The sequence below is a fragment of the Rhea pennata genome, chromosome 24, assembly GCF_028389875.1.
Source record: "Rhea pennata isolate bPtePen1 chromosome 24, bPtePen1.pri, whole genome shotgun sequence".
NCBI classification, from domain to species: Eukaryota; Metazoa; Chordata; class Aves; order Rheiformes; family Rheidae; genus Rhea; species Rhea pennata.
The window spans coordinates 8,192,481-8,208,304 of record NC_084686.1 but is presented as its reverse complement, the minus strand read 5'-3'; the positions used below and the strand labels follow the sequence as shown (position 1 = coordinate 8,208,304).

At 57.5% G+C, this 15,824-nt stretch overlaps 2 protein-coding genes and 1 long non-coding RNA gene across 6 annotated transcripts; 2 read left to right on the top strand and 1 right to left on the bottom strand.

Annotated features, from left to right (window-relative positions):
* The first annotated feature begins 1,416 nt into the window (after positions 1-1,416).
* On the top strand, positions 1,417-4,716 carry TMEM218 (transmembrane protein 218). Its single transcript, XM_062594632.1, has 3 exons — positions 1,417-1,526; positions 1,609-1,711; positions 3,580-4,716. The coding sequence occupies exons 1-3, from the start codon at positions 1,417-1,419 to the stop codon at positions 3,712-3,714; spliced, it is 348 nt and encodes a 115-aa protein (XP_062450616.1). The 3' UTR covers positions 3,715-4,716.
* Positions 4,717-6,004: 1,288 nt separating this feature from the next.
* Positions 6,005-9,316, top strand: LOC134150590 (uncharacterized). The gene is made up of 3 exons (XR_009960677.1): positions 6,005-6,146; positions 6,338-6,598; positions 9,143-9,316. It is a non-coding gene; the product is annotated as an uncharacterized LOC134150590 (long non-coding RNA).
* Positions 8,273-15,490, bottom strand: SLC37A2 (solute carrier family 37 member 2). Of its 4 annotated transcripts, XM_062594630.1 has the most exons (18): positions 15,376-15,490; positions 13,732-13,813; positions 13,509-13,596; positions 13,204-13,282; positions 12,880-13,015; positions 12,087-12,330; positions 11,823-11,860; positions 11,510-11,662; positions 11,300-11,390; positions 11,142-11,204; positions 10,599-10,684; positions 10,211-10,259; positions 9,950-10,023; positions 9,771-9,849; positions 9,585-9,682; positions 9,363-9,427; positions 8,793-8,831; positions 8,273-8,507 (listed from the first exon to the last, which is right to left on the bottom strand). In XM_062594630.1, exons 1-17 carry the CDS (start codon positions 15,432-15,434, stop codon positions 8,828-8,830), a joined length of 1,488 nt encoding a protein of 495 aa, XP_062450614.1. In that variant the 5' UTR covers positions 15,435-15,490; the 3' UTR covers positions 8,273-8,507; positions 8,793-8,827. The 4 variants fall into 4 exon arrangements, with proteins under 4 accessions (XP_062450614.1, XP_062450613.1, XP_062450615.1 ...); XM_062594629.1 differs by lacking the exon at positions 8,793-8,831; XM_062594631.1 differs by lacking the exon at positions 8,273-8,507 and having other exon boundaries at positions 8,677-8,831.
* Between the last annotated feature and the right edge of the window lie 334 nt (positions 15,491-15,824).

The following is a 15,824-nucleotide window of genomic DNA, read 5'->3' as shown; positions in this document are numbered from 1 at the left end:
TCTTGCTTCATGCCAAGTAAAGGCAGGTGTCAGAGACAGTTTGTGCTTTGCTTGATGAACTGGTTGATGTCATGCTTGAAAGTTTTATTTCAGCTCCGTAAAAGGCAGGTCGACACCGCACAGCATAATTAATTGTCATTTTATTCCTCCCATTGAAAGAAGTGACAGAAATAAAACACCGATTAAACAGCAGTTACGTGACATTTCAAGCAATCACAGTATTATCAGAGTTAAAGTACTTTAGAGGAAAAGCTGAATATATGAACATACTTACTTTCAGAAGGTTAGCTGGTAGGCAAGATAACTGTAACAGGAGTACCGACGTAAAGTCACCCGTCAAATTATAAAGCTCAGGCCAGCATTTGATGGGCAAAGTGTGACAGTGATTGGACTGATTAACCGATTGGTTAAAACGGAAACAGGTTTTAACCACTCGCCTAGCACAAGAGCGAGTGGAAAACGGAAACCTCCTTTGCCTTGACATTAAAAGATGCTTGGTGCATCAACAAACCTGCTTTGCTTGACTCTGAAGCCCCTGGCGCGGCTCCCCGCACGCATCTCTGCGTCTCGATGGAGCTTGGAGAGAGCACGTGCCGTCCACCTGGCTTTTGCCACTGCAGAGGACAGGGTATAAAGTGCAGAAAGAGAACAGCTGCCTTGATGAGGGGCTGGGAGGAAGATGAGACTGGGAAATGCCTGCTAAATTTCAGGTCAGGCTCTACATTTAGGACGCAGATTCCTACCCCTCCGGGCGTGCACTTACCTGAAATGAGTGAGGCACTTAGGAAAAGTGCCTAAGCATGTTGGGTGTCAACATCCCCTTATAAAAGTCCTATTTCTTGATCCCTGGTGGGTGTGCGGGGTGGAGATCTCTCTTAAACAGAGATGCTACCTGCCACGGGGCAGATCGCCAGTTTGAGGATGACAGCGGGAACTGGCCGCGGGCAGCCGGAAGCGCTGGGTGACTTGAACACCCTCCAGCGTGGGTTGAACGCTGATCCTTTTGCCGGGAGTAGGAGGACCCTCCCAGGGAGCAGCTCCCGGGCCCGGCTGGGGACTGTCCCGCAGCCACGGGGGTACCCAGCCGCGGGGGTGGGGGGGGGGCAGCGGTTGCAGCAGGGCTGGGAGGGAGCTGCCGCCCCTCCCGGTAAGGCCTGGGGGCAGCCAGTAAGGCCGGGAGGGGAAGGAGGAGACGGGTGCCCGTCCCGGAGCCCCGCACGGCGCGCCACGCCGGCGTGCGGCGCGGGAAAAGCCGCCCCGCTTTGGCCACGCCCCACCCCCCGCGGGCCGCGCCCCTTCCCCGCCCCCCAAGCGCAGCCAATGGGAAGCGGCGGGCGGGCGACGGCCGGTGCTGATTGGCGCCGCCGCTTCCGGCGCGCCTGGTTGCTAGGGGGAAGCGGCGGCAGCGGCGGCAGCATGGGCGGCCCGGTACTAGGAGTGGGGCCCGGCGTGCTGGCGCTGGCGGTGCTCTGGGCCGCGGCGCTGCTGCTCTGCCTCGCGCTGGCCCGCGCGCCCGGCCCGGCCCGGTGAGCGGCGGGGAGGGGAGGGCACCGGGAGGGGGAAGCGGGCCCGGTGCCGCCCGTGCTGAGGCCGCTGCTCCCCCCGCAGGCTCGCCGTGGTGCTGGTGCCGCTGGGCGCCGCGCTGCTCAGCGCCGCGCTGCTGCTCTTCCCGCGGGAGGGCGAGCGCCCGGCGCCGCCCGGCGCCGCCCAGGTGAGCGGCCGGCCCCGCCGGGGGGGTGGGGGGGGACGTTACCTCAGGGAGGCCCTAACGGGGGGGGCGTTACCTCAGGGAGGTCCTAACGGTCGGGGGGGGGGGTCGTTACCTCAGGGAGGCCCTAACAGTCGGGGGGGGGGCGTTACCTCAGGGAGGCCCTAACGGTCGGGGGGGGCGTTACCTCAGGGAGGCCCTAACGGTGGGAGGGGGGACGTTACCTCAGGGAGGCCCTAACGGTCGTGGGGGGGGGGGCGTTACCTCAGGGACGTCCTAACGATCACGGGGGGAGAGGGGAGGACGTTACCTCAGGGAGGTCCTAACGGTCAGGGGAGGGGGACACGTTACCTCAGAGAGGTCCTAACGGTCGGGGCGGGGGGAGGGAGGATGTGTTACCTTACGGAGGTCCCTAGCTGTCATAGGGGTGGACATGTTACCTCAGGGAGGTCCCCAATGGTCACGGGGGTGGATTGTACCTCAGGGTGGTCTCCAGCAGTCCCCAGGGACATCCGGAGGCCCCAGGGACTGCCATTTCCCAGGGGATGTCCCCAGCCACCCTCAGGGGACAGGCTGTTCCCTCACAGATGTCCCCGACAGCCACTCTGCTGATGGTGGTCACCTCATGGGCATCCCCAGCGGCTGCCCCAAGGCCCCGGGGACAGGCCCGCACCTCCGTGCAGGGCGTCCCTCCTTGCTCCGGTTTTGCTTGACTCCATTTTTGCTGCTTTTCTCCTTTTCCAAGCAGGAGCGCAAGAGGTGGACGATGGCCAGGCCCTTCGCCATGGCTTCCCAACCACGTTTAACCCGTGCGTCCTCCTGCGGCCACTGTGGCTCTTTGGTCTCTTGAGGCTCCTGCTCTGCTCCCGCTTGCTTAGTAGAGATTTTTTTTTTTGGTTGTTACATTCTGTAACAAAACCCCTCGCTTCCATGCCACAATCCATTGGTTTTCTAATTCAGCCCCTTCGCTTTCCTCATCCTCCCCACACATTCTGTTTTGAAGCCTGTTAACTGCTCTTTCAGCACTTGCAGGTTTAGCTGCCGTCCTCGTTTTCCTTAACCATTTGGGTTACAAATACATCAAGTTTTATATCATTTTTTTTAACATCATTTTATTTTTAGGTGCAGTTTCCTCCGCTCTCTTATTAATGCGTGGAGGAATATTACTCTATTTATAGCTTATATGGTACTAATTGACACCAATCAGTGTCTAGAAAAGTCCTTATTTTTGTATTTTCTCCTGCTTGGGTGTGAATTGCTTGCGTAAATGTTGGCATCAAGATGAAGGGCCGCCAAGGAAGCCTCTGCATCTGGTAGGCCAACAGAAACCGGAAGGTTATTTATTTTTATTTTTTTTAAGCATCTTCAGTTGGACTAGACCTGTCCTGATTATTAATAAAACATGATTAGGGCTCTCTGCACCGAAACTCTGCTAATTGGCTAATTAAAAAGTGAAACGGGGTGAAGGAATGAACAAATCGCACACAGGAGACTTTTTGCTGTAGCAGCACCAAGGCTGAGCTTGTGCTAATGCATTTTGTCAAACCAAGCCAGGGGTAAGCAAAGCTCTGGAGTCGTCTCGGGAGCCAAGAGGACAATTTCATAACTGGCTGCTTTTCAGTTGGCTTCTCTTATTATGTCCCTCTTGCCTTGCCTCACAGTATGTATCTTTTTTTTCTTTTTAATCATCTTTTTTTTTCCTCCTCCTTTTTCCCTTCTTTCTGAAAATAAAAAATTATGCAGCTCCTTTCAGGGCAAAAGTGCACGGGGGCGTCCTCAGGAGTTTGGCAGCCAGTAGTCCGCTGCAGGTTTAGACTCCGGCCCCCGGAGCAGACCCGTGTCGTAACCTGTGTGGTTTCCGCTCTCCGCAGATCGTGGACACCTTCTTCATCGGCCGCTACGTCCTCCTTGCCATCCTCATTCTGGTCTTTCTCGGAAGCCTCTTCCTGATCCTGGTTTACCACATCGCCGAGCCGGTGTACGCCAAACCACTCCGTCCCAGCTAGCAGCATTGCCAGGGAGCAGCTGCCACGCGCCGGCACGGGCACTGCGTCGCCAGGTGGCATCCGAAGAGGTCTTCGCATCGCTCTCCTGACACTCTGGGGAATTCGTAGCCATTTCCAGAAGCTGGAGTTGGGTGAGGCAGCGCGTGCGCGCTTGAGATCAGGTAATCATTCAGAAATGCTGGTGCCTCTCACAGAATTGCGGCTGCGTCCTCGCAGAGATGACCTTGCTGGTGCCACCCATCATGGATTTGTACTGTTTATTCGTATGAGCGCTCCTGCAACATCCTCAGTAGGAATTTGCTTTCTTTTGTACCTCTATTTTCAACATATACATTCTGTAAAGAGATGGGAATCTGTCACAGGGATGGAAGGATATCAGATAGAGCCAAACAGCTGTAGAATAGAAGTGGGATGAGAAACTTTTCCAGCATGAGATTTCAGTAGTTCCAGGTGGCGACCAGCTGCGGAGAGCTACACAGAATGGTCTTCTAAATTTTTCTCTGTTTTTAGCTAAAATGGGGAAATGCCAAAGATAAGAAGGGAACTGAAATCAAAGATCCAGCCATGTCTGTTTGAACGCCTGGTGTTCGAAGTTTCAGTTGGTTTTCATTGATGTTCTCTCTGCTCCTTCCGACCTTTTAATAATTTTAAGCAACCGAGGGATTTTTTTTCCCCCCTTTTGGTAGCAGAGTAAATCCTCGAGAGGAGGAAATGCCACATTCATGGCAATAAAACAGGAAGGCAAACAGGAGCTTCTCCTAAAGCTGAATGCTTCTGGTTTTCAGAGCTTAGAAAGAGCCAGTGAGGCAAGCAAAGTGTGGTGCTCTGCATGCTGCCAAGGTCTTTTTAACCTCTCTTTTTCTGGGCACAGGAGAAATAAAATCCATGGACTTCTTTGTACTACACTTGATTTAATGAGCTGTACTGAGCGGATCCACAAGGATTGGTTTGTTATCCCTCCTTTTTCATGTAAGCTTAAGACTAATAAAGCTCGCTAAGAAACCCCTGACTTAGCCCTTTTTTATTCTCCAGGAATGTCATTTTTTGTAGCCTTGTGGTGATGGCGTCACCATAAAGCACAGAAGGACCTTCCTCTTTTCCCATGGTGATCACATTTTGGGGAAAATTTGCTCCTCTGTTGTCTCTGTAATTGGCACAGCTCAGCCTTCACGCTCTCCAGACGAACGAGCCAAACGATCTTAGTTCATTCGGTCGGGGATTTGAAACGGGGGAAGTAATCCCCCTCCGAAATCAGAGGATCGGGAGCACTACGTGCCCTGTCGAACAAAACTCCAGCTCCTTTTTTTTTCCCCTCCACCTTACCAACAACGGAAAGCTTTAGAGGGAGCAAAGGAGTAACATTCAAAATAACCTGTTTCGCCTTTAACGGTCGAGCGGGCAACAGATATTGCTGCGAGAATACGGCGAAGTTCAGCCGTGCAGGAGCGGGCCTGAGCTGCGTTCGGGGGCAATATCGCCAAAAGACCGAGGGCGAAAATCTCATAGCTCAATATTGATTTTTTTTTTTCCTCCTCCTCCCCCTGCCACTTACTTTAGAGCTTTTACCTTTTCTCATTTTGAACTTGAGATGCTCAACAACAAATAAAAGAAATGGCTGGGTCTTTCGATTCCTCTCCTGACAGTTCTGAAATGTGCTACCAGGACGTTAAAAGATGAATAAGCCAAAGCTCCCAGGCTTGAAAACGGTATGGCCCTGCGGAAAAGGGCCCCTGCATGCAGCCAGAGAAAAATGGGAGTATTTTTCAAAAACTAAAAGTGCTGTACTTTTTTTTTTGGGGGGGGGGCTCATAAACGCTCCTCCTAAAGCTGATGTCCAAGGGATTCAAACGAGCGTGTTAAGGAATGCGCCGAGCGTTTATGCAATACAAGCGCGTCGGGTCTCTCGGTGATTTCAAAGTCCCGCCCGGAACAAAATTCATCTTTAATTCAGCATCTTAGCAAAGTTTCTGTGTGTACCACTAGCCTCACAGCTCGCTTCCAGCTGGAAAGGCTGGAAAAGAATTTTGGGAATGAGGAGGGAGGAGGGGAGAGGGGAGAAAAAAAACCTCTGCTTTTGGGGCTCTGCTGAAAATCCCCATAATGGAACGGGAGTGAGCTTGTTTTTCTGGGGACCAAACAAAGAAGTCACCGTGTGTGGGGGATTAACACAGCAAAGGTTGGCAGGGTGGGTGCTGTGCATAGGAAAAAAAGTAGAAATCAGGGAGAGAAAAAGAAAAAAAGTCATTTCTAGCTTCACCCCTACCCACCTTTTCGCCCCACCAGCAGCAGGGATCGAGCGACTGGATGAACTCAACCCTCTGCACCTATTTATTTACTTTGGGCACAGGCACGCAGCCCTGCTTCCCCCGCAGGAGAGCTTTCCAGACAGCTCCTGTTTACTTTTCGCAACGGAAGACCACGTCAAGGAATCGGTATGAAACGAAGCTGCTTTCCCACCAGCCCTGAGCAGCAGCTTTGCTTTTTTTTCTTTCTTTCTTTCTTTTTTCTTTGAGGGGCAAAATTTCACAGCCGTTCGTTCCCCTGCCCTCACCCTTTCAGCTCCTGGAGGAGGCTCTCGCTGGCGCTTCTGCCTCTATCTCTGATATTTTTTTTTCCTTTACAGTTAAAGCAAACGCAGCAGGTGAGCGGTTTGGAGTTAAATCCCAACCTTTAGTCACCGGTGAAGATGCTCTGGGCCTGGCGGACGTTACGGCTGGGCTGCCGGATGCCAGCTCCAGCCTGGCTGTATCCCACCGTTGTGAAATCCTACGGAGCCAGCCGGGACGAGAGGCTCCTCGTCACGATTTAAGGGCCTCGAACGCCACCGGCGATTCCTCGCGTCCGTCTGCTGTCACGCTCCACCGACACTTAATTGCCCTCCTCGGTAAGAGCCGGCCTCGGATTTCCACCTGGATTCTGCTGACTTCAGCTTCCTGCTCTCGAATCCCACTTTGCCTTTTGCTGCTAATTAAAAAAAAAAAGAAAAAAAAAAACAACTTTGGCACCCACCAGCTGCTCCTCGCGTGGGTTGTGATGGCCCCGGCCTGGCCCCCGAAACGTGCCTGTGACAACAGGTACCTTCGAGCCCTTTCTACCGTCCCCACGGTACCAGAAAAATGGGAGGAGGGGGGAAAAAACAGCCAAAACGGCATCGCCAGTGCTTGCTGCTGCGAGAGGCTCCTCTCCCCAGAACAGCCCCTCTTCAAAACACCTGAAAACCCAAGGATTAAGCGGCTCCGTGCAATTCGACTCCTTTAATTAGCTGCCATCTTTAATTAGCCCGTTGGGAGAAGCGGCAATGGAAAAAACCAGCGAATCGGCCCAGACACACCTGGGTTTTTCCTGGAAAGCGGAAAGAAACCATCTCCCTGATCCCCTTCCCTACGAAGGTGCTGCTAAACAAGGATCTTCTCCTAATTTTCCTGGGGAAAAAAGGCAACAAAGAGGCCATGAAGGCTTTTCGCTGCCTCCCTATCCGACCTCAGAAATCTCAGCGCGGGGGGGGGGGGGGGGGCGGGGAGGGCCGGGATTTCGGCACTCGGAGCATTTTTGTCAGCGCTGTTTAAAACGGGTGCTGGAGCCGGCAGCCGAGTCGCCTCGGACTTGCCAAAAGCGTGAGTCAGCCCCGGCCTGAAGAAATCCGTCCTGGAAAAACTGTGAGATGCTAAAAGCTGGGGCAGGAGGTGGAAAGGAGAGGGGGGAAAAAAAAGAAAAAAAGGAAGAAAACCTGACTCGCTCTTGCAATGAGCTCCCACAGGCATCAACTCTCACAGGATTTTTGCTTTAAAAATGTATTCTGAGACCTTGTCTTCTTCCTCTTCCTCGAAAAGGGGAAGATTTTGCCTTCAAAACATTGGGTTTGGGGCCATTACCGGAGCCGCCCCCCACCCGCCCCGCCAGCTCCATCAGGGTTTGCCACGACTGGATTTTCTCCTCCTATGGGAAAGGAGAAATTTGGGATTTTTGGCTTTTTTTTTTTTTTTTTTTTTTGGTTCGGCTTGGTCATTTTTTGCTGTTTCGTTTTGATTTGGGGGTTTTTTTCCCCCTCCTTCCAGCAATTTTTCCCCCAGCGATTGCCACCCGGCCATTATGGGGCTTTATGGGGAGCGAGTCCAAGTGCCGGGAGGGTTTGGAGCTTCTCCCCCCCCCACCGTATTTTTCCCTCCCTTCACTGATTAAATCAGTGCTGCATAAACCATCACCAGGTTCGGCTCCGCAGCAGCGACATCAAGGCGAGGATATTCGGCCCGGTGGAAATATTTTCCCGGGAACAGCGGCGCCCCGCAGCTCAGCACCCAGCTCTGCCTAACCCCCCCCCCACCGCTGCCGCCGGCCGCGCATCTGGCTGCTCGTAACCTCGTGGGGTCCTTGGAGAGCTCGCGGAGACGAGCCGGGCGCTCGCAGCAGGGTCCGGCTAATTAGCGGGCGCCTAACGGGGAAGGAGCAGCGGGAGCGCGGCGCGGGAGCAGCAGTGAGCGGCGCTTCCCGAAAATCCCGAGCCAACGCGACCCGCCCGCGGGGAAAAAACGCGAGAGCGCCGGCGCAGGCTGAGCACCTTTTTAATATTAAAATAAAACAACAACAACAACCAAAACCAAAAGGCCGGCGGCCAGGAACGAGCCCAGAAAAAGGGGCTCCCCGGCGCACCCCCCACCCCATCCCGCCCCGCTGAGTGCGGCGGGATGGTGCTGCGGCCGTTCCCGCGGCCGCCGTCTCCTCCGAGCGGGCCGGAGAGGAGCGCTCCCGGCGTCATCGCCGCCCTCCGGCTCAGCGCCCATCAAAACTCCACGAACCTGCGGGGAGAAGAGCGAGCGGCTGAGCTGGGCAGCCGGAGAGGTGGGAGCGCCGTCGGGCGGACCCAGCAGCGTCCTGGCGGGCCGCCGGTCGCGCCTCCGCCCTGTCGCTTTCCCAAAAAGCTCCCCCCCCCCCACCCCGGGTCCGGGAGCCGGTCGCTTCCCGCGCTGCGTGAACCGACGGCTCCCGGCGCGGCGCGAACCCGGAGCGTCTTCCCGCACCGAGCCAGAGCGGACACCAGCAGCCCCTCCACCGGCGAAACAGGAGACCGGGGCCAAACTTACCGGAGCGGCAAGGCCAGAAAAATTGCTCTTTTTTTTTACCTGCAAACGCAATCGAGACATAACGCACCGAACTTTGGGGATGCCGGGACCCGGCCCAGCGCTCAGCGTCCCGCCTGGATCAAAGCCCTCGGCCGGGATTTAAGGATTGTTTGGTGCAGCGATTTGGGGAGAGGTTTGATTCAGTGCAGGCCGAGGACGCCGGAGCGGGAATCAAGGGGCCGCTCCGGTGGCGCGGGGGCCAACGTGTTTGTTTTTTTTTTTTTTTTAGCCCGTTGCCTTCCGGTTTGATTTTTATTAATTATTATCGTTTTTATTATTTGGTTTTATTATTATTATTTGTTTTGTTTCAGAGCGCCCCAAAATCGTCGCCGTGCTCGATCGGAAAAACGCCGGCGCCCGGGAAGGGAAACGCCGGCGATACTCACGCCGGGCTACTCGTCAGCCAGCGCCGACTCGGTTAGCTGCACGCTAGAGCTACAAGGACACCGCCGGCGGCGGCGGCGGCGGACTCAGCCCCCGAAATCGCCGGCCCCGGGTGCCGCGTGCCCGCCGCCCGCCGCCGGCACCTACCCTCTCTTCCTCGCCGTGCAGCCGCACCAGCCGCGGACCTCCTTGACCACCAGGCGGGCGAGGAGCTGCGGGAGGAAGAGGAAGACGAGCGCTCGGGCCGGGCCGCGTGCGAAGGCAGCGCTCGGGGAGGAAAAAAAGGAAAAAAAAAAAAAAAAAGACAGAAAACCAAAGGCCAGGAAGTAGGGAAAAGCGGGATTCCTGCCGCCGCGGGACGGGACCCACCAGGCAAGCAGCGATGTCAGCGGCTATCAGCATGTAGAAGACGTTGTTCCAGCCCGTGGGCGAGATGAGGCCGGCCAGCAGCGGGCCCAGCGCGGCGCCTGCGCGGGGACACGGTGGGCGACCCGTCGGGAGGCGCCGGGCCCCGCCACGCCGAAAACCGAGCCGCCCAGCTCGCGCCGTACGGACCTACGGACCCCGTGCCGTCGATGATGGCCGAGACGGTGGAGAGGGCCTTGGCGTTGCCTTGGAGGCTCTCGTGCGTTCCCTTGCGGCCGGAGCAAAAGCCGTGTCGGAAAAGCCGGAGAGCCGTCGGGTTTTTTCGGGACGCCCCCGTCGGCTTTTCCGCACCGTCCCGTCGCCCTTACCAAATCCGCCGAAACCGCCGTGGTGATGAGGGCGTAGGGCCCGTTGACCAACCCGCCGCACACGACGAGCATGGCTGCCAGCGGAGGAGGCGCCGAGCGTCGCTGCGGGGCCGCTTCGCCGCGAGCGCCGCCGCCTCCGCTTCCGCCTCCCGCTTCCCGGCGCCTCCTACAGCCTCCGAGCCGGGAACGGAGCCCGGTCGGAGAGGGGAAAAAAGCAGGGAAGCTGCTCCCGGCAGGAGAAGAGCGCGGGGAGCTCCTCACCTATGGACGTGCCGACGCTGTTCTGGCCGATGCGGTTGTAGAGGAAGAGCTGGAAGGGGGACGGGGATGAAGGCAAGGAGACACGGATGAAGGCAAAGAGACAGGGATTAAGGCAAAGAGACACGGATTCAACCCGGTTACAACTATCCCGGTTTTCACCCCAAGCGTTTCCAGCGCCAAACGGCGGCTCGGCAGCCCCCTCTCCTGCCGCGAGACCAACTTCGGGGCAGCCACCGCTGCCGCTGGTGTTTCGGCTCATGGGAAACTTAGGGGGGGGATCTTTTTTAGGAGGGGATTTGGGGGGATATTTTTTGGGGGGGGATTGTTTTTTTTTTTAAGGAGGGTGGAAAAAAGCGCCAACGGCGCAAGCAAGCCACGGGAAACCCACCATGGGAGCGGCGATGACCAGCATGGTGCAGCACGTGCTGGCCCGGCCACCGGTGTAGTCGGAGATGAGGCCGGCGAGGATCCCACCTGCGGAGATCAGCCTCGTCAGCCAAAAAAAAAAAAAAAAAAAACCCCAAAAAAGCAAAAAATAACCCCAAACCACCCCCCCCAAAAAAAAAAAAAAAAAAAAAGAGCCACGGTTTCGGGTTCACTCCGAACCGAGCCGGATCGCCGCTGACCTCGTCCTCCTTCTTTGGAGGGAGAGAAACACCCCGACGGGCAAAACCAGCGGAGCGAAGAGCTTTGATTTAGCCAAGCGCCGCCTCTCTCCCCCTTACGGGGAGGGGGGTTCCCGAGTGCCCCCCGCCGCCACCCCGGCCTCCTCCACCGTCGGCAACCACCCTCTTGGGCTAAGAAAAGCAGCGAGAGCCGCGGGCGGCCCGCGATGCCGAAGCCCGGCGCGGTGGGGACGGCTGGGTGGGTGGAATGCCGCCGTTTCCCGCGCCGTTTCCCGCGCCGTTTCCCGGCTCGCCAGGCGCCGAACCCAAGATGCCGCCGACGTCGAAGAGGGTCGACAGGTCACCCGCCTCCTTGGCGCCAAAATGGGCTGCGGGCAGAGGGGGTGAGCGCCGGCGAAGGTGGCGGTGGGGTTGGGGGGGGAGCCGGCCACGGCGCCGGCACCCGCCCCGTCACCGAACTCACCCACGTTGCCGATGTAGAGGGGCAGCCAGTAGAGGAAGGTGTAGCTCACCAGCTTGGCGAAGAGCAGGCAGAAGGAGAACTCCACGACGCCCTAGGAGGACAGGAGAAGATGTCGCGGCGAGGAAGCCGGTCGCGGAGCTTCCCGGCCGCCCCGTTTGCAAGGCGCGCCGGAAGGAAACGGCAACGCGCCGCCGGCGTTCGGAAGCTCACGGGTATCCGCAGCGCCCCGAGGAAGCTGATGGCTTCGGGCTCCTCGGCCGCTTCCTTGGGACTCTCCGAACGGTCCAGGCTGGTGTGGCTGGAGGCGCCGAGCGGCCCGTCGTCGCCCATCGCGCCTTCGGCGTCCTTCTCCCCGGACGCTGCCTGAAACGAGAGCGTTTGGCCGCGCACGGCCGCTGCATTGACAGAAACCTATTTTCCCCGAGCCTGGAGGTTTTTAATATATATTTATATATTTTTTTTTCCTGGCTCGGTTTGAGCTCTACGCGGAGGAGCTGCCCGGGCCGGCTCGGAGCTGACTCACGTGGTGCAGGGGCGGGCTGCAGCCGACGTCCTCGGGATCTGCGAGGAGAGCGGCCGCCGGCCCCTAAATCCTCTCCCGGCGCCGGAGGAGAACCGCGGGGCCGGGAACCGGCGGCTTTCGCGGAAACGCGCCAGGATTTACGGGGAGGGTGGGGGAAAAAAAAAAAAACACCCCAAAGGGTTTCCCGGGTGGTTTTCCAGCACGGAGCGCGCGGGGTACAGGGGGAAAGCGGAAGCGCGCCGCCGAGCGTCCGGGCGAACTCACGCTCGACGAGGAAGAAGAAGCAGACGATGCCCATGGCGGCGATGCCGGCGCCGGGCACGACGAAGGAGAAACCCCAGGCGGACGAGACCCAGACGCCGGCGATGAGCGAGCCCAGGATGTTGCCGACGGAAGTGTGCGAATTCCAGACGCCCATGATGAGCCCCCTCCTGCCTTTGCCGAACCAGTTCCCGACGCACGCCACCACGGCCGGCCAGCCCGTCGTCTGCACCAGCCCGTTGCAGATCTGGCGGGTGAAGGGCCGGGAGCGCGGAGGCCGAGCCGGCTCCTCCGGCCTCCGAGGCGGCCGGACGCGCAGCGGGAAAAAGACCGCTCGCGCCGGGAATCGCGGCCGGCCAAGCCGGGACGGTTCCCGCGGCCAGCAGCGTTCCCGCGGCCAGCGGCGTTCCCGCGGCCGATATTCCCGCGGCCGGCATTCCCGCGGCCGGCGGCGTTCCCGCGGCCGATATTCCCGTGGCTGGCATTCCCACGGCCGGCGGCGATCCCGCGGGCGGGTGCTGACCTTTCCGCCCGTTGCCAAACATTGGCCGCGTCGACCTGGCTCAACCGGATCCAGCGTAAACGGGGATCAGGCAGTTTCAGCGCCCACGCGAAATCGGCCCGGGAACCGCCCGCTGCGCCGATCCCTCCCATACCCAGCAGGGGTTTTTTTATTATTATTTATTTTGATTTTTTCCCTATTTTTGTTCCTCCTGGAGAAAAGCTCCGCGGCTGTTCCCGGCAGTAATTTTTATTTTATTTATTTATTTTTTCCGGAGGAAGAGGCCAGCCTCACCTGCACGATGATGAAGTACCAGAGCACGTGCACGTTCCAGAAGTAGCCGAGGCCGAAGAGCACTGTGAAGAGCCCACTCAGCACCATCCCGCCAGATAAGTAGTACCGCAGCGGCAGCCGCTCCCCGAAAATCCCGCTGCGATCCGAGGAGAGAGGAGGGGGGGAAAAAAAGGAAAAATAAGAAAGAAAGAAAGAAAAAAACACGATACGGATTTACCGGCTTTGGAAGCCCGCAAAGCCAAGCTGGTAGGGAAAGAGGCCGGGAAAATTTAAAAAATTTATACATAAATAAAAAAAGCCGGAGCGAGGCGGGTTGGAGCGTACCTGATAAACATCCCGATGGCGTAAGCCACCAGGAAAGCATTATCCAAGGCGCCGAAAAGCTCCTTGTAGTTATCCTGGTCTGGGAAATAAATGAAAGAAAGTAAATAAATAAGCAAACAAACGGCGGAACGGGCTGTGTCATGGGGAAAATGGCACCGTAATAATAATAATAATAATAATAATAATAATAATAATAATAATAATAATAATTTTTTTAAAAAAGAAAAAGTGGAGAGATTTATTTATTTATTTATTTATATTTTATTTTACTTCTTTAGGGCCGTCGGGACGCGGCGGCGTCTTACCGAAAGGCGCCCAACTGCAGTCGCCGGTGCCGTTGGAGGCGTTGCGGCGCTCGGAGCCGGTCGCCGAGCAGTTGAGGTGCAGCTGGCTCTGCGGGACGGACGGATGCGGAGAGGGGAGGCGGCGGGAATGTCGTCTTCCCTCTCGTCCCGCCCGCCACCCCCGGATTTTAGGGGCTCCCCCCGTGGCTCATCCCGGGCCGCGGCGCGGGCGCCCGCCGGCTACCTTGACGATGCTGATGGGTTTGCGGGAGAGGTGGTAGCAGACGTAGCAGAGGAAGGTCAGCAGCAGCGTCAAACCCCGGTAGCTGCGGGCGAGAGGCGGCGGGGAAAGCCAAACAAACCAAAACAAAATTAGGATAATAATTATAAAATATATATTAAAAAAATAATAATAATTTAAAAAGCTCCCTGGAAAGAATCTCGCGAGAAAACCTACCGCCAAGGTGCGGGAAAACCCTGAGCCCGATTCCCGTGGCCGTTCCCAGGCACAACTGGCACCTTCCCTCCATACCCATCACCAAAAAAAATGCTGGGGCAGGTGGAGTATTTTTTTGGGGGGGGGGATAATAATAATAATAATAATAATAATAATAATAATAATAATAACAACAACAACAAATGTAAGGAAACACTTTATTCCCAGCGGAGCCATTGGGGGGAAAATGAAAAAAAAAAAAAGGGCATGGAGAAATCGCTGCTTCCCATTGCCTCAAATAATAAATAATAATAATGATAACAACAACAACAATAAATAGATAGGTTGATAAATAAATAAGTAAGTAGATAAATAAATAAATAAATAGGAATCACAGCCTCTCACTGCAATGGGAGGATGGGGACAAGTGAGGGGCGCGGGAAAAGCCGGCCGGCCGGAAAAACAGGGTTTTGGCTGGGGGTTGGGGGGGGGTGAAAAGAGGAGCAGACGGAAAGACTGACGGCGGGACGGAAAGAGGAAGCCGCCGAGTTGTTTGGCAACGGCGTCGCGTGAGGATGAGCACTGAGAGAAAAAAAAATCCGCTAGCTTCAATAAATTAATAAAATTTAATAATAATAATAATAATAATAATAATAATAATAAATGTATATAATTAAGAAAATAAATCGAGGCAGTGGCCAGCACCTCGCCGAACAAGCTGCCCTGAGCTGCGGCACCGGGGGCTGCGTCACACGGCCCGGGCATCCCCGAGCCTGTGTCCCCGCCGGCCGGGTACCAGTGCCAGGTGGGTGTTGATGTCCCCAAGGTCCCAGTATGGGTGTCCCCAATCCCTAGCCCAGTGTCCCCTTGGTCCAGCACTGGTGTGCCCAAGGCTGGTGCTGGTGTCCCCAACCCCTGGCCCAGAGTCCTCCTTGCCCAGTACCAGTCCCCAAGCTGCTACTAGTGTCCCCAGCCCCTGGACTATGTCCCCTGGTCCGGTTCCAGTGCCAGGCTGGTACCAGTGTCCCCAGCCCATGTACCAGTGCCAGGCTTAGCATCTGCGCTCCTCAGTCCGGCGCTGGTGTCCCCAGTGCCAGTATCCCTCTGGATAGCGTCCCCAGCCCAGTACTGGTGTCCCCTGCCCCTGGTGCCGCTGTCCCCAGCCCGGTGCCGCTGTCCCCAGCCCGGTACCAGTGTCCCCTGCCCGGTTCCGCTGCCCCCAGCCCAGTGCCGGTGTCCCCAGCCCGGTACCGCTGTCCCCTGCCCGGTTCCGCTGTCTCCAGCCCAGTGCCGCTGTCCCCAGCCCACTGCCGGCGTCCCCAGCCCGGTACCAGCGTCCCCAGCCCGGTGCCGCTGTCCCCAGCCCCCGACGCCGGTGTCCCCGGCTTGGGGCTGCCGTGCCCTGACCCAGGTGCCCCGGCCCCGCTGTCCCCCCCCGCCGGGGCCGCTCACCGGCTGTCCCGGGGCAGAGCGCGGAGCAGGCGGATGCCGGGGGCGAGCGCGGCCTTCATGGTGCCACCGGCAGCGCCAGCGGGTCGGGTCGGGTCGGGTCGGGTCGGGACAGCACGGGACGGGACGGGACGGGGCGGCCCCGCCGCCGCCGCCGCCGCTTAAAGGGCCCCGCGGGGCCGCGCCCGGCTCTGTCCCGCCCCGCCGCCCGCTCCGCACCGCCCCGGCCCGGCCCGGCCCCGGCCCCGCTGCTGGTATATAAACCCCGTCCCCCTATACAGCCCCCGCCACCTCCATATATAAACTCCACCCCCGTATACACACACCCCCCCCGGGCCCCTTCCCGCCCGCATATATAGGGAAGGGGCAGGGTGGGGGTCTGTATATAAACCCCGTCCCCATATACAGACCCCCTCCCCAGCCCTATATATTAACCCCATTCCCCTATACAG

Bases quoted from the DNA above. Each gene is read 5' to 3' on its own strand.
- TMEM218 (XM_062594632.1), top strand. From the start codon at position 1,417: ATGGGCGGCCCGGTACTAGGAGTGGGGCCCGGCGTGCTGGCGCTGGCG. The intron at 1,527-1,608 runs GTGAGCGGCGGG...CTCCCCCCGCAG, and splicing joins CGCGCGCCCGGCCCGGCCCG to GCTCGCCGTGGTGCTGGTGC. The intron at 1,712-3,579 runs GTGAGCGGCCGG...CGCTCTCCGCAG, and splicing joins CGCCGCCCGGCGCCGCCCAG to ATCGTGGACACCTTCTTCAT.
- SLC37A2 (XM_062594628.1), bottom strand. From the start codon at position 15,434: ATGAAGGCCGCGCTCGCCCCCGGCATCCGCCTGCTCCGCGCTCTGCCC. The intron at 12,331-12,879 runs GTGAGGCTGGCC...TTCACCCGCCAG, and splicing joins GGTACTTCATCATCGTGCAG to ATCTGCAACGGGCTGGTGCA. The intron at 11,205-11,299 runs GTGAGTTCGGTG...CTCTGCCCGCAG, and splicing joins CCTCTACATCGGCAACGTGG to CCCATTTTGGCGCCAAGGAG.